General features: G+C 42.4%; 1 protein-coding gene across 5 annotated transcripts in view; it reads right to left on the bottom strand.

The window, feature by feature from the left end:
• The window catches only part of LOC125900837 (neuronal PAS domain-containing protein 3), a 489872-nt gene that overhangs the window by 28263 nt on the left and 444216 nt on the right, over positions 1-17393 (bottom strand). For all 5 annotated transcript variants that reach the window (XM_049596087.1, XM_049596089.1, XM_049596091.1 and 2 more), the window contains 2 exons: positions 8884-9077; positions 4675-4781 (listed from right to left, as the gene is read on the bottom strand). In XM_049596087.1, coding sequence (XP_049452044.1) covers positions 4675-4781; positions 8884-9077 — 301 coding nt within the window. The remainder of the gene's footprint in view (positions 1-4674; positions 4782-8883; positions 9078-17393) is intronic.

Genomic DNA, 17393 nt, shown 5'->3' with positions numbered 1-17393 from the left:
TATTGTGGCCCCCAAGGTGCTGCACCAGAAGGTTAGAGGACTCCACCTCAATGTGGACAGTTCATTCTGAAGTCATCAAACACCACCGTTTTATCAGTGATTCACCTTTTACGGTGGTACAATACACCTGTGGGCGGGGTCGCACAGAACCTGGAAGGCACCTAGTGTCACTCCATCCACCATCCCCTCCACGTACAAATGGTGACCGGGATATTCACCGTGTTCTCAGTGCATGCATACTTCCTAAAATGTTCACCAGCTGTAAACATGCCAGATGTTTACATGTGTACATTAAGTTGTAATGAAACATGAATTCTCCTCAGTTTTTGTGTGAGGAAGTAAAAACTATGACGCTGCAGCTGTTGTGCAAACCTTTCTATTTTTCAACAGAAGATAAAACTGCCTTTAGACATATTGGTCTCAAAGTCTCGGGTCGGAGTTGGTGTTTCCCACGGCAACAGTTGACTGACAGCTGAGAGCTGGTTTTGCCAGGAGACGTGCTGTCACCTATCATGCTGTCTACTGACTGGAGGAGTCAGTAGTCGGGTTTCCATCCACCTATTTTTATTCGCATTTTCAACAATTGCGGAAAAAAAACTTGAATGGAAACGCCAGAAATTCGAAAAAAGGCCGAAATATCGCAAAAAAGTTTTTACGCTTGGAGGGGGTGGAAAAGTCAGCGTATCGATATTAGGAAAATGCGACTTTTGGCAATGGAAACAGATTTAACGAATAAACAATGATGAAGGCTACTGAATCCTACTTCTACTTCACACACACACTGAACTTAGAGAGAGGTAATTACTCCAGTGTCAGGTGATTGTGGGCTAGTTCACAACTTTCTTGAATAGACTGGATGTGTTGAATACCGCTGCATCGTGTGTGCTGCCTGGTGTACCAACACAGACATCACGGCATTATGTAGGCTGCGCTGACAATGCTGATGTGAGTGTGATGAGAGCTCTCGCAATAGCCAAGAAGTTCCCAAGGAATCTCTCCATCTCGTCGTATTCATGGATGTGCCGGCAATTGTTTTCATCAGTTGTGGACATGAGACGCTCTCAATGACGTCATCTCACGGCGCCCTCTTCTTCTACGGGTGTTCTTTTGCATTTTTATTTTTCATGAGAAGTGCCACCTTCTGCTCAACCTGTCGACTCCCAATGCTCACAAAACAATAATGAATAAATAATGCATAAATTCGCATTTTCTTTTGCGCATTTTCACAAAATTCGCTTAAAATTTGCGACACATTTGGATGGAAACTCAGTTAGTGTCTGTATCGGCTTTGATACAAGACCCCAGATTTCAACAAACCAACACAGTGTTAGCATCAGCTGATAAAAATTTAATCAGTCTGTCTCTTTACAACATTCAACGTGTGGACACGTCATGCAGTAGAGTTTGTGTTCCACTAAGGTGCTAACGTGTGCAGTGATTCTCACCAGAGTGTAAACATGGAGCAGAGACAACAAGACCAGAAATGCACGGTGACAAATTTGTGAGGAGGTCTCAGGTGTGTCGCCAGCTCTGTGAAATATTTTGTAAGACATATCATCCACTATGCTACACAGCCAGTATGCTACCAGTGTTAGCTAGCGAGACATGCTGTTGAACTTGGAGAAATAGAGCTGTGTTATATTCATTGATCTGTTAGCTAATTCGTTTTTATGCTAACTTCATGTGGCACAGTGCATACTGTCTGTCTGAAATCTGACGCAAAAGTTACATTTTTTTACAGACTCGATGCAAATTCTGGACTCAACTAGAGTTACTGCCCTGTGGTTGTATGACTCCGCCCACCAGTCCACCCTGTGGTTGTATGACTCCGCCCACCAGTCCAGTGTCTCTGACAGTGTCCATCCATGTCAGTGAAAACATGGATGCTTCACACACAGAAGATCTATACAATCAGCACAGTTTCAAGATTAGAGTCACCAATTCAGTATCTGACCAAATGTCTCCCCTTCTGTTCCTGAGATATGACGTTAAAACATGATGATGTCACAGTAGATTCATGACTTAAACTGACATGAGCATACGCATGTTTTTTGTCAGATTTATACAGTCTGGCTTTCACCTAATTTTTTTTATAAATCTCGATCATTGTGGCGCTGGGCTCACGTGCACAAGCCTCATTCCCACACCCACAGTTCAACATAGATGATGAGGAAACACCCTTAAACATCGCAGTGCAGTCAGAGCAGCCGTCATTACGCACGACTGTGGATATTTGTAGCGTCCTTACAGCTATTTAATTATATTTCTGCAAACCATTATTGCAGTAAAATTCTGATATCATTATTATTAAACATCAGAAGGATGATCAGTGATTCATTCACAGCGCTCATGGGGAAACTGACTTTACAAAATGCTCCACAGGATAAAATTACACCATCACTTACAGGGAGGTGAATAAAAATAATGCGGAAATGTATCACTCATAAATGAGTTGAGATCAGCTTAATAAATGCACCTTTGACTGATTAGAGAACGCAGTGTAAGCTACACAAACAACCTTAAAACAATATGTCCTGTCTCTCAGCTAATATGTAATCTCCTCCTTCATATCAGCCAAAGCTATCTTGGGTAAAACTGTGTGTACGCCTGCTGTGAAGAATGCGTGACGTACACACATTCTTCCTTTATAAATGCCACTGTCTGTGTGGAAAAAACGTACGCATGGTTTTGTGCGTACACGTCTTTTCTGCATTGGCCCCTCGAGGCCTTACAAAGTTTGGAAACTGTTCTGGCAGCAAAACACTGCAGTGGTCACATTTGTGTAAATAAAGAACATTCACGTAAGGTTTTGTGCGAACGCAGCTCCCTTTCAGGATGAAGTGACACCTTAAAGCAACAGAGAGCACTCACAGCGTTAAAACAAATGAGCACATTGCTCACTGTATCTGACTGTAATCAGCTGCAGCAGACAGGATTTGATCCCATCAGCATGTTGTCCTCGCTGTGCGGTTGTTATTATTTGGCGTTCCGCCTAAATGCCTTCACTGCCTCCGACACGCCGTGAAACGCTGTGCAGCTCTGAACGCCTCCTCAGCTTTTACCACCACAGTAAAGATCTGACTGCAGCAACAAACAGCACGCCGCAAATCATCCGGACAGCCACTAAACAGGGACACCAAGTCTCTGCCTCTGAGTGCGTGTGTGTGTGTGTGTGTGTGTGTGTGTCGGAGAGGCAGAGTGTATTATGCCTCCTGACAAGGGTAATAAGATTGTAGAGTTGCTGCTGTGAAGAAACTTTTCAAAGATACAGGAGAGCAAAGATTCTTTAAGTGGCCTTTAACTTTCAAAGTTAAATCTAGAAATACTGCTGCTGCAATATTCCTCTTACACAGATACACAGATACACAGGAGAAGACTGTCTGCTGGACTAACGACACACCGTCACTCCCAACTCTAAAAATCAAAAGCCAAAATCAAAAAATCAATCGGCGTGTCAATTCATGTTCCTAACACACATTGTGTCTTTTCAAAATAAACTTCTGTTTTGACAGCAAATGAATAGTTTCTGCTCGTTAAATACAAACAGTCCTTTTCAAAATAAACTCACAACGTAGGTGAAAAACTTTTTAGTTTTCCTTCCACAGGTCGCCACGGTTTAAAACAAGTACGTTTGTCACTAATGTAATCTAGTGTCATGTGACATCACACATCATCACCAGTATAGTGTGCTAAATATACTAGCAAACCACGTCCTTATTATTAAAACAGCTTGATTGACTTTTGGTGTCACACGAGCGGCGGGCTCCAAGGTGAGGCAGTTTTGCCTGGAGGGTCAACAAATGTCGCCGCCTGGGTCGTCTTAAGTAACTGGAAATAGTCCTATACTTTAATTTTGTCAGGAGGAAAGATGACAGAACAGTATTGCCGCAGGAAGTCGTACTACTGCCGTTTGAAACACCAACCACGACCGACAGCCCAACAACATGAAGCTCCAGGAAATACACCCCACCAAAGGTTAGCCCTACACGGCCGTGGACATCACCTGTAGCTCTACAATGGCTCAACAACCCAAACTGGATTTTATTCATGGACAGCGGCAGCTACAAAAAACTAATTTGTGGTTGGATTTGTGGTGGATGAAATGCTGCTCCATAAGTGACTCTACGTCTGTCAGGCAGATCTTTGGGAAAACACCAGTCACAGACAACTGAAGACCCACAGGTTAAATCTAGCCTTAGCTACACTTACTGGTGGTTACACTGACACTCACACAGAGACACACATGATTTTTTGTGTAACGGAAAAGTAATATAAGGAGTAGTGTAACAAATTCCTGTTGGCAGGGAGTAATAAGTAAAGTAATATTATTACTTTTGAAAAGAGTAGCGAGTAATGAATTACATTTGTGGAGTAACGAGCCCAACACTGGTTAGGAGAGACACTGGGTTCAGACATAATGTTGTCAAACATGTCTGGAAAGTCTCATCCAACATGTCACAGGATGTGCTGACTGTTGTGGAGGTTCTGACCACATCATCAGCAGACTCAGTTGCCATGGAAATGTCTGAACATCTATATTTCAGTGGCAACTGGGATACACTAACACACTCCAGAACAAGCACATAATTAAATCTTGAGTTGATTTTTTTTTTCATAAACTGCTGCTTTTAAAGATCAAGAGTGTGTAGTCAGGTGGTGACGGACGGTACTCACAGTCCAGGTGACACTGTCTGATTCCCTCCACGTCTTCAGCATGAATGAACTGGTAACACCTCTTCCCCACGATGTCCACTGGCGTCAGGTCCATGTAGTCGCTGATCCTGAAACAAAATGAACAACATGTGATCATGTGCAGACTGTCTACGGAGATCGTTGTGATATTTTCTTTACCAGGTTCTCTAAAGAAATATGAACATGATATTTTCTACACCCGGGCCATAAGCAACCTTTTGCTGCAATATGATAGGACACTAGACGGGGTTAGTTACACTGGCTCCGTTGCGGTTCCTGCACCTAATTTTAAACTGTTCAGAGTAAAAGTAGATTGGTTCAGAACCCAAAACGTAGGTAGAAAAGTAGGTAGAGCCAAACCATGATGTTTTTTGTTTTTCTTAAACCCTACCACGTGCTTTTGCAACCCAGTCTCCCTCTAAAGTTGTCAAAAACAGCCCTTGGTCAGTGACTTCTGGTGTCAGACACCAGCAAAAAAAGTTGTCATTTTACATTGGCATGATACGCCGCCAGAGGCTGTTATTGTCTAACGGTGTATGGCGACATCAAGGAGAAACACATCAATGTGTGTGTTTCCACCGGCTGCGGCTGTGCTGCGTTCCGGCTCCGTCTCAGCTGCGGCAACAGATACACAGGACTTCTATTTTTGCCGGACGCCGGAGCACAACGCAGCAATTCCACACAGAGCAGATCGTACGGGGCAGGAAGTCATGCACAGAAACAAAATAAAACATCCGGTTAATTTTCAAAATAAAATACACAGTGTTCACGGCGGATCATATTTCCCTGCACTATACCTTGAAAACTACATAATGGGCAGAGACAGGCCTGAAGTCAACAGGTCAGAGGTTTTCAGACGTCATTTCACCCCGTTGACACCATGGACGAGGAGATGTTAATCATGGCAGTGCACCCAGATGTGTTCCGGCGGAGCTGCGCCGCTCCGTACAGCAAACGCAGCCGGTGGGTATTGAAGGACGGCGGAGCACGCAGCGGATAACCAGCGCTGCCGTTCCGCAACGGACACGCATCCAGTGGAAATCTGGCATGAGAACGTGTTGGCTTTTGTTACCTAAACATAACCATATGCTTTTGTTGACAGGTCCCAGCGTTTGTTGCGTCCTGGAATGTCAACTGCAGACGCAGGAGGATACCTAGTGTATAATATGTAAACGTTAAAGTCCACTGACAAAGCGGTGATATGTGACAACTTGGGATGAGGACGTGACATATGTAACATTTATATGCATTTATTTAATTTTTAAAGATATTTTTTGGGCATTTTTTAGCCTTTAATGGATAGGACAGACAAGCGTGAAGGGGGGAGAGAGAGAGGGAGTGACATGCAGCAAAGGGACACAGGCTGGAGTCGAACCCGGGCCACTGCAGCAACAGCCTTGTACATGGGGCGCCTGCTCTACCACTAAGCCACCGACGCCCCGTATGTTTTTATTTAGAGGATACATTTAAACTTAACATTTCAGCAACGCAGTGGTTAACATGTGGTCAGGTTTAGGCACAAAAAAACCCTTTGTAATGGTCGGGAAAAGATCATGTTCTGGTCTAAAATACAGGGTGTTCGTGACACAATCTCAATCGGAAAACCAGCCATGGGTCACTACAAAACACCCTCCTTTGGTTTGTGAAAAGCCGCTGGACACAGCAATGTCTTGCTAAGTCACGACCAGTGTTGTTGTTTGTTGGTCTCAAACAGCGGTCTGCAACTTGGCAGGTGTCTCTCCAAGGTGACACGCCAACCACCAATCCCTCCACCTCCCAATGACAAAGTCATAAAACATACAAATGTGACATAGTCATGGTTAACAGAAACGTACAGTGCCACCAAATTCCTCTGGCGACTGGACTGTGTGTCCATACCTGCACCCAGTTACCTGCATGTTGTGAAACTTTAACATATTTAACTTGTCACCCTGGGACACTTTTCTCTGCACGATTCTAGTGCTCAGCCATTAAAAAAAAAAACTGATTCAGAGAAGAAAAAAAAAGCTAATAACTCAACAACAGAGACTGAAGCGCGTCTGTCTATTGTACAGGTAACACACATCAGCTTTAAAAGGTTTAATTTGAACAAATTCGCCACAGGATAGACAGAACAATTTCCCCGGTATCATTCTGATGGGTTGGGGGGGAGACTAATGTCTGGCAGGCAGATAACAGCACACTCTGTTCTTTAGAAAAAAAAACATGCTCCCATTTTCTCATTCTCTTAGAAACTCATCCTCAAAATGGGGCTGTAATGGGAGCGACGCTTGTCTGTTCGCCGCCGAGATGCTTTCTGTCGCTCCGCATTGAATATCATCATCTGCCTCGCATTGTGTCCCGTTTTCCATCCACAAAAAAAGCAATCTGTCTACTATCATTTTTTCCTTCCTCTCTTTTTATAATAAAACATGAAGGTTTTTTTTTTTTTTTGTGCCTGATATGAATCTCCCCCGGTCGGCCGGTTAACTCCTGAGCGAGATCCTGATGCCTATCTGCTTTATCTGGACAGAGCGAAGGAGCTAGATCCATCAGCAACATATTTCACTGTTAAACCAGGGAGGATTGGGTCAGACTTCCTCATGAATAAGAAGCTCCGACAAGGGAGACAACTTTTCTTTTTCTCCCTTGAACGGGAGCGGCTGTGAAACATGAATGCAGAAACAGTAAAATGGAGTTTTATGTTTGACATTGGTGCTCTAAAAAATGGATATTTAGAATTTGTTTCTTAAAACAAAAAGATAAAAAAAATCTTGACAGCAACACACGAGAGCTCAGGTCGGCCAGAACAAACAGACTTTCTGGTTCTTGGTTTTTGTGGTTTCACAAAAAATAAAATTTTCAGTAAGAGGCTTTAACAAGGTGCAGAAACATTTCGACTGAAAGCACGTCTCTATTAGAGTACATCTTTCAACAGCGTGCTTCCACATCTCATCTCTCCAGATCTTACCCAGTTGGCATTGTAGTTAAGTTGCTGGTTTGAGCTTAAGTTTGTCTCAGCCAAAAAGTTGCACATGAACACATGGCAAAGACCACAGCAGATGACCAACCAGCATGTACGTTCTGCGCCTGAGTGAGAGGAAATGACTCTCTCAACGGCAGCGGATGGTTGTCGTCAGTAATCGTCATTCAGAAAGAGAAAATGGAAGATCATCTTGATGCTAATTAGCCAGTTAGCACATTAACAACACAGTGAACAATAACCCAAACCATTAAAAAAGAGCTCATTGGATTAAGAAAAATAATAGTACTTTCTGTAACAAGTTTGTTTTGGTCTCACTCCCCTTTTGACTTTAGCTTTTTGTTTACTTTCCTCACTTCTGTTGCTTGTAACGCATTACCACACACTGCTGAACAAAAGAAATCGCTTGTATGCTGATGTCTCGTTAGCTAACTAGTTACTTAGCAGAAATTATGTTATTACTGATTTTCAAATGGCAGTCCTGCATTGTGATAGCATACAGTGCCTGAAATTTAACTAATATCCAGCACTCAAGATGCTGCAGTTGTAATGGCTCCTCTGATATCAGCAGGGTAGGAGCACGGGTTGCTAACGTTAGCCTACGGAGCACTGCTAGTGACCTGGTAATGACGCAGTGTTCTTTGTTTCTGATTACCTGTTTGATCAATTGATAGTGTGAAACTTAAGCTGTGAACAAATTGCGAGTGTTCATGCTTTTGGCAAATGTTATTGTGATAATGTCATTATTGCAGTAGTTACTTATCAGTGACTACTAATGATGTATCAAGTTCTTAAAGGGTTGTCTAAGTAAAGGGAAAAAGAGGGCGACTTGGAATAAAGGGTAAGGGTAAAAACATTTAACAGTTGAAGATTAAAGGTGTCTGCGCTCTCTGGTGGACAAACTTTGTAATGACAACACTGTTTCTAAATGAACTCAAATGTACTTTCACATTTCTCTAATGCAATTTCTTATATGTGAAGCAATGTATCTGCCAAGTCGATTCTTCAGTCTCGCCCCATTTTTCATAGCATATGACAAGCAAAATATTCATTCATCCACACGAGCGCTTTCATGATAAAAAGGACCTCATTTCAAGATCACAAAAAAGCAAGAAAGTGCTCTTAAAAACATTAAACCCGTAAAACCTTCAGAAAAACTGCAGCCACCTGCTAACTTATAATTCAGTTTGAATTTTGACTTTTTGTCCAATTTGACTTTCACCTCCTACCTGTTCTCACAGTAGACGATCTTGAGGTCCATGTTGACTCGGGTGACGAACATTTGACAGTCGATGCGAACTTCGTTGATGGTCGGCGGCGGGAGGGCGTGAGCCACCACCACCATTCCCATGATCTGATTGGGCACCGAGCGGCTGTGCGTCAAAGCCATCCTGATGCGCAGACGCCCCGTGACGTGGATCACCTGACCGGGATAAAAAACACAGACAGAGGGGTCAGGGGGTTTAAAGATGACAGGATTGATAGAAAGATAGATTGATTAGACAATCATAAAATACACGTAAAGCTGCTTCATCTGAAGACAGTTATCAGACACATCTACAACTGTCGAGGATTAAATTACACAATAAAGACACAGGTTTATTTCCAAAGTGATCCTCTGGGGGGCACAAGATGGGTCAGGTAAGACCAACCATCCATTAAATTACATACAGAAATAAAAGACACATAAAAGGACAAGTTCCTACTTCTAGGGCCATGGGCACTTTGCCTCAGTCAGTTTTAGAGATGCTGGAAGTTTATTCCATTCAATAGCAGACATATACAAAAAGGTGTTTCTGCCTATTGAACATTTAAATCTGAAAAGAATAAAATCTGTTCAACAGGAAGAGAGATATGAAGTTCCAGTGTCAAAGAGAGGGGTCGTAACGAGACATGTAAACCATGAAAACTATACAATTTCTCAGTCTGTGCTCTCGTCCCAATTTTATGTCAAGGGGTGTCAAGATTCTCCAAATCCACGATTGGATTTGACTTTCAATTTCAAGGTCACAATTTTTTTCCTGAATTCTATTTAAAGATTTTGTAGCACTAAAGGCTGCCATTAGGAATGCACTGAATATTCGGTAACCGAATATATTCGGCGGAATATTGCAAAAAACCACACATTCGGTATTCGGTGGAATAAGTTAAAAGCAAGGCCGAATAATAGCGGTGTGTTTTGATAATGCAATCAAACAGCGTGCCGTGACGCGCGGATTAAAATGTCGGCATTGTGGCGATCCGCCCGTCACCGCACTCGCATTTGCGACTAAAAATAGTTTTGAGCGAGCAAAGTAGGCTTAAATCATTCAGCACGCTGTGCGAGCAGCCTACAGATTTCAACCAGCAGCAGAAACGAAAGGCGAATCTCACCGATTGTGGGTTGAACGGGGGTCACAGACACAGTAACGTTAATGTATTCCTGTCACATACGGCGGCCATCGGCTTACCCGGCGACGGAGAAGTCGGCTCCAATAATATCCTCTTCTTGGCGTCATGACTGCCCAGAAGTACCTGAACAGCCGAGCCAGCCGAACACAGGTATGTGACGTGTCAGAGGAGAAACGAGCCGTTCACGGCCCACAAACCTCACCGCACTTTAGGGACTGTTCTTTACTTATGAAGGGACTGTTCTTTACTTGTCAGGGGAGGAGGGTGGCTGGTTGATTTTTATTTTATTTATTTATTTTATTTTGATCCCCCCTATGTTATTCACTTATTGATGCTGTTTTTGAAGTATGAATAAGTCAATAAGTAATTTATTCCATTGAAATATCACTGATGTATTATAGAAAAGTGATTTATCTTTTTATAAATGACAAAAGGCACATCTGCCTCATTTTCACTGTGGTATCCTGATACTACTCAGAACCATGATATTTTCATTGGTATCGTACAGTGGGTCCCAATTTTGGTACCGTGACAACACTAATCTGGAGGGTTCATCTGCAAAAACTAATGAAAAACTAAACAACGATATTCGGTATTCGGCCAAGCGTTTAATATTATTTGGCTTCGGCCACAAATTTTCATTTCGGTGCATCCCTAGCTGCCATTGTTCAACATGTTCTCATCCCAAGTCACCACTTTGTTAGTGGACTTTCATGTCCACAAATTAAGCGCTAGGTATCTTCCCGCATCTGTGCTTGACATGCCAGGATGCCACAACCAACACTGGGTCATCAACAAAAGCACAAGGTTAGATTTAGAAAAAAAAAATCATGGTTTTTCTAAAAGGAGTCTGGCTTTGAAGAGATCAATATAACAACTTTAGTTCCCGCCAAAATCGCTGTCTGACAGAAAGGTAAAGCAGTGAAAATACTCTCAGTAGAGCATAGACCTAAACTGATATTGTTTGTGTTAGGCAGGAATTTTTTCAGGTGACGAAAATATGTTTTATTGCCGACCCCGTCCACATCAGTACAATGTTGAGCTTTCGTGTCAGACTTCTGTCCACTTGGGGTGACTGGCGGTGTGCCGACTGCCATCTACTGTTGCTAATACATTGATTATGGAGAAGTACCTCATACAACCCCACTTTAATGTGTTGTTTTTTGCAATAAAACAAGTTGTGATTATGCAGGGCTTGTAAATTTGCTTAAGTGGCCACTACCTTTTATATTTAAATGTACAGGAATAGAATCTGTTCTGAAAGTCACTGATCACAGACTGAATTCAGCAGCAGAGGTCAGTGCAGATAAAGACAAGGTGAACTGAGGAGAACTTTAGGGTAATTTTACCTCTCTTTTTCTACATTTTTTGTTCTTTCCCTGAACACACTCGAGGGATGAAGTGAATGAGACAGAGACAGAGGAGAGGTGGAAACAGAGGAGATGACAGACAGAGGTAGAGTGAAGGGTGTAATTACCCAGAGCTTTAAACTCGTGTGAAGCTTCAAAAGTCTGTCGGATGCGACGGATCTGCGAGAAATGTTAATCAACTGCTGCTCGCCGGGGAAATGTTTGCTTGTCTTTTAAATGTGGTGTCACTTCCCCTTTTTTTGGATGAGGGTCAAACAGACGTTGGGTGTCGATGCTCCCCTACCTCCTTTATGTACCTGTGTTTTGTTTACGTGTGTATGCCCCCTGTCTTTATCTGTTTTTACTGACAGCTGCTGTTTGAATTACTGTTGTTAAAGGGAAACTTTTACCAATTTGCAAACAGATTTATCAGTGCAGTGTGTGCTGATAAACGATGTCTGGCCTTTCGACATGCCTGGAGTCGAGTGATATGCTGAGGGAGGTCCGCCATATTGTTGCCGGGGAATGAGCAGGAAGCCGTGAACGTCCAGAGCTCATTTGTAGGCAGAGGTCCACCGGTTTTGACCTGTATACACTGCAGCGACACAGAGCTGGTTTAGGTTCCACTTTACCTACTCATATAACTATTTTCCAAGCTTCATATTTTATGGAGACAGACCTTCAGTTTCTGGACCAGCCCCCTGACCCCAGATCAGCAAATTTTCTCGGGGAGTGACGTGGAGGAATGGTGGGGTACATTCATGTGGGGGTTTCTGGGTTTGTGGTCTCTGAGTGATGGGGAATGAGCCAGAGGTACCATGTAGTACTTCGATGGGTGCGGAAGCTAGCTATCAGCACTTTCTTTTGATGATGCTGGCTAGAAGTGGGCTGGCAGCTAATTATCCAGACTTGGTGTCTTGCAGCCAGCTTTCGTTATGCAAATGTGGGCATGGTTTAATCTAAAGTGAGTTTGAAAATTAACAGAGTGCCGAGTATCGTAGAACAAAACATGAAAATCTCTTAAGCTTGTGTTAACCACAGACCTTATTTCAGGCAGCTAACAAAAAAACCCACTGACTGAGACAAGAGAGTCGGCATTTCCAGGTTTTTGGACTCATTCCTGCAACAATCTCAGCATGCGTCTTCACTCCTGTCAGCACATTTATTGCGTGATCGCAGCTTTCCACAATATGACGGCTATTCATGAATTACTGGCTCGTGGTTTTGTGGGATATGTGTGAATTTGTGCACAAGAACAACTCTTGTACTGTTGCATAGAGATGATACACCATCTCGTCTAGGTGAATTGGTTCAGCAGGTTTTTAGAGCGTTACAGAATGGTGCATTGCAAGTTTTATGTGTCAGCTCGTCTCATTGCGAATCTTTGGTCTGAACCGGGCTTTAGCAAGAAATATGCCGTCATGTCCGTCTGTATCCAGTCTAACATGCAGCAGTCGAGGAACAGTTGAAAGAGTCACTGGCACTAGTAATAACTCAGGGAACATACAATATTTGATAGTTTCACTCGCGTTTGCGCATGAACGCACAAAACGGTGGATCTTCCTATAAGGAAGTGACATCATCAACTAAGGAAAATGCAGTAGGACCAAATTCAGAATAACTCAAAACTGTTAACAAGCTTGACAACAATTATAATAAAGGAATCTGAAACAAGTAGACTACAAGATGGGTCACAAAACACTGGACTTTCCCCTGGAGACACGTGTTCGGAACCGTGGGACTTTGAGTCATTTCAAGGTACGTCCTCACCATGTTCCTAAACCTAACCACAGTAACTTTACCTGCCTGAAAATAACCTCAGAAACTTTATGTCAATGACGTAACTTTAAGTTAAAGACGTAATGTGATTTGTGGGGCGCCAATTTATAGGATACCAGGTGAACTGTTGTGTGAGGATACTTTGATCTTCAGACACAACCAGGACCACCATCTTTTCCTAACCTTTACAAGGTGCTTTAGTTTCATAAACAGAAGCATAAAAACATTAATCATGCTTTAGTTGCTGAAAGAAAGAAAATAAAATCTATGAATAAATTCATTAATGTTTGCTCATTAAGCTGATACAAAATTATTCAGGTGATTTTATGTTTCTTTCATATTTTCTGCTACACATTAAAAGAATATAAACACAGTGAGGCTGCACGACATCACTGAGCTTCCACTGTTCACTTTGTGAGGACTGGGTGCTAAAACTGTGAACAGACACATGTCAGTGCCTTGCTCAAGGGCACCTCTGCAGAGTAACAGAGGAGGAGGAGGAAGCGTCTTCCACCTCCAGGTCTCTGCTGCAACACAACGGCTTTAAAACTGCTAACTGTAACGCTGTATTATGTGTGTGTGTGTGTGTGTGTGTGTGTGTTAGTGTAGCAGTAATGTGTGTGTCACTGAGTGCAAATGTGTGTAGTAATATATGCACGCGTGTGGATGAATATTTATATGCGTCTCTGCCTCTGCTGCGATTTGCATGTGATCTGAGTCTGCCAGGTGGAACATGGTATACAACACACACACACACACACACACACACACACAAAAGACTGTATGAGAATGAAACACCAATCGTCATTGATTGAAGATGCTTTTATTTTGTTTAAACAGCAAAATAAAAACACTTCCTGATTTTTTCTTTTTTTCAATTTAATAGTGAAGCTAGTCTTTTTTTTCTTTTCTTTTTTAAATATGGCAGCGCGATACTAATTTATTAATTTGGTGAATTAGTCACACATTAATTTGAAGAATGAATCAATGAATCCTTTTTTCCTTCTGTAAACTTTGACATTCTGTCTTTGACAATAAAGTTACAGCAGCTTGAAGAATTCATCCTTGAAGAAAATCAAGTGTATTAGTCAGGGATAAACCATGAGAGACCACACACACACACACACACACACACACACACACACACACACACGGCAGCCCAGGAAATCCTCTTTAATCCCGCCTCTCGATCTGCGACGGTCATACACACCTGCTATAGGACTGAGATCAAGCGCACACACACACGTACACAGACACAAATTGAAAACACAGACAGATCCACTCAAGGTTACTGGATCTAAAACAGACTTAATAAGAAAATCTAGTATCACCACTGTGGGCTTCCATGTCTGTGAAAACACAGATCCTTCACACACAGAAGATCTGGACCACTGGTTCCCAACTGGTCCAGCCCCAGGGTCCAGATTTCTCCTCACTCATTAGCTCAAGGTCCACACAGTTTAATATCTTCAGCATCATACTTGTGTTTGGCCACATCGTTGAGCTAGTCTGCTGTCTCTGTCAAGTAGCTGTCCGTTAGTCACTCACTCTACAGCAGAAAGCAGCACTTCAAAATAAAAGCTCTGTGCTGGAAATTCACTTGACAGTTTGCAAGTCACTTGCGGTCCATTCAGAATCGACCTGTGACCAACTTTTGGACCGCGACCCACCAGTTGGGAACCAATGATCTATACACTCAGCACAGTTTCAAGATTAGAGTCACCAATTCAGTATCTGACCAAATGTCTCCCCATCTGTTCCTGAGATATGACACTGAATAATGTCCAGAAAAGTGTTTTATGCAGAACATGATGATGTCACAATCAAGCTGACCTTTGACCTTTTGGATACAAAATGTCATCACGTCATTATTTTATGCTGTTAGACATTTGTGTGAAGTTTTGTCATAATTGGGGTATGAACTCTTGAGTTATGGCCAAAACATGTTCTGTGTGGTCACAGTGACCTTGACCTCCAAACACCAAATTCTAATCAGTTCATTCTTAAGTCCATGTGGATGTTTGTGCCAAATTTGAGGAAATTCCCTCGAGGCGTTCTTAAGATATCTATGAATTCATGAAATGAGACGGACTTGGTCACAGTGACCTTGGACCACCTTTGGTCAAAGTCTAATCAGTTCATTGTTGACTCAAAGTCAATGTTTTTTTAAATTTAAAGAAATTCTCTCATTCTTGAGATATCGTGATCACAAGAAAGAGATGGATGAAAGGTCACTGTGACCTTGACTTTTGACCACACAATTTATCGGATCATCCTTGGGTCCAGGTGAAGATTTCTCTTAATTGTATGAAAAAGACCAATAAATTACAGAAAAAAATGTTGATAATTGCAAGAAAACGATAATAATTACAAAATAAAGTCCAGAATGACACACATGAACTGAAATCGGGAAAACTAATTAAAATGAAGGACTGTAGACACCATGAGTCACTCACAGCGGAGTCCTGCATCTGGTCGGGTACCCGTGGGTAAAAAGCTTCGTAACCGGTAAAAACATGTATATCAATTCACGGGTATGGTAGAGGGTGAAAATTAACTACACCCTGGTGGGCAGTGGGTGAGAACAAAAAAATATGTTTTTTTTATTTTTCAGAATAAAACGCAGTAAAAAGATGTGCAGTATATGTGTAATATTCTGACATCCAAATCACTATTATCAAGCTGCAGCTCCTTTTATTTTGAAAGTCAGTGACACAAGTGTAACCTTTGACTCCGTGGTCACATTGGTCACCGACGTGGAGGACTCCAGCCATGAAACTTTGCAGCCCGAGGATGAGGTGGCAGCCTACATGGAGTTCAAGACACCCAAGGAGGATCCTTTGGAGGTTTGATGGTGGTGGAAGGAGCATGCTAACATGTTTCCTAACCTGGCAGTGATTGAATGTTTTCACCATCCAGTCAAAGAGACGTCCAATTCAAGAACGGAGAACCAGCTTAATGTGAGGGACTGGAGCCTGGAGGGTCGCAGGACTTTTATTAACGGGTGCAGCTTTGACTTAGATATAATGACGGGATACAAGTCGGTTCTGGTGCTGAACTTTATGGGTATGGGTTTTCAAAAATGGACCTGTGCAGGACTCTGACTCAAAGTCTCATAGTCACAGCCACAATCTCTCTCTCTCTCTCTCTCTCTCTCTCTCTCTCTTTCACACACACACACACACACACACACACACACACATGGAGTACCTATTGTCCATGGTGGGATTACAGATTTCCATATGGATCACCTCATTTGATGACAGATAGTAAGACTATAAGCCAGTGACTGATAATATATTCTTCTGTCTTCAAGGAGATCACACACACACACACACACACACACACACACACACACACACACAGATGTTGGTCAGATCACATAATCCTGTCTTCGCAGAGTGTGAAGGAAGAGTCAGCAGGTTTAGCATGTTAACACTGATCCTGTGTGTGTGTGTGTGTTTGTGGTCACACTGCAGCTACACATTTACATCCCCGCGGTGACACCCAGCACAGTGAACACAAACACAGCATCTGTCTGTTTGTCTCAACACCAGCTGCGTTCAAAGTTGTTTTCGTTCCACTTTTTTAGATCAGTTGAACTTCCTGTGCTGAAGATTAAATCACCTTCATTTCACAGGTGTCTGAACTATTTATTTTTGTTTTTATTGATCGCTTCTTATCTGTACTTGTTTTCATTTTCAAAACAAACTCAATGTTTGGTAAAATTATCTCTTATATTATCGCTTTAAAAAAAAAAAAGAGAGGTTCAAAGATGGCCTTTGTCACAGTCTTGCGATCGAACACAGCCTGGGATAAAATTCTGACAGTGTCAGAAATTTGGGATGACCATCTCACTGTTTGACTGCTGTTACCACCTACGTCTACTAACCAACCAATAGAAATGCAGCATGAAATGATGCACTGTTCAGCGCTAAACCCAAACACACAGACAGATAACAGCTCGCCATGGAGGCAAAACAAACTAAAAGAAACGTGTGTGATTCCAGCGAAGAGGAAACCTTGTGGTGGCGTGGCAGCAGAAGCCTTGCCTGTATGATGTGTCCTCCAGCTCTGACCATGATCACATAAAGAAGGACGAAGCAGAACTGGCAGGTGAGCAGCTAGCAAACACACACGGACACACCGCAGTGTATAGTGGCCATAAAACTTTTTCAGACATTTTTATAATATTTTTCTTTTTTGTGTTGATTGTCAGC

The sequence above is a fragment of the Epinephelus fuscoguttatus genome, linkage group LG14 (genome assembly GCF_011397635.1).
Source record: "Epinephelus fuscoguttatus linkage group LG14, E.fuscoguttatus.final_Chr_v1".
NCBI classification, from domain to species: domain Eukaryota; kingdom Metazoa; phylum Chordata; class Actinopteri; order Perciformes; family Serranidae; genus Epinephelus; species Epinephelus fuscoguttatus.
The sequence above is the reverse complement of the archived record's forward strand: the minus strand, read 5'-3'. Positions and strand labels throughout refer to the sequence as shown.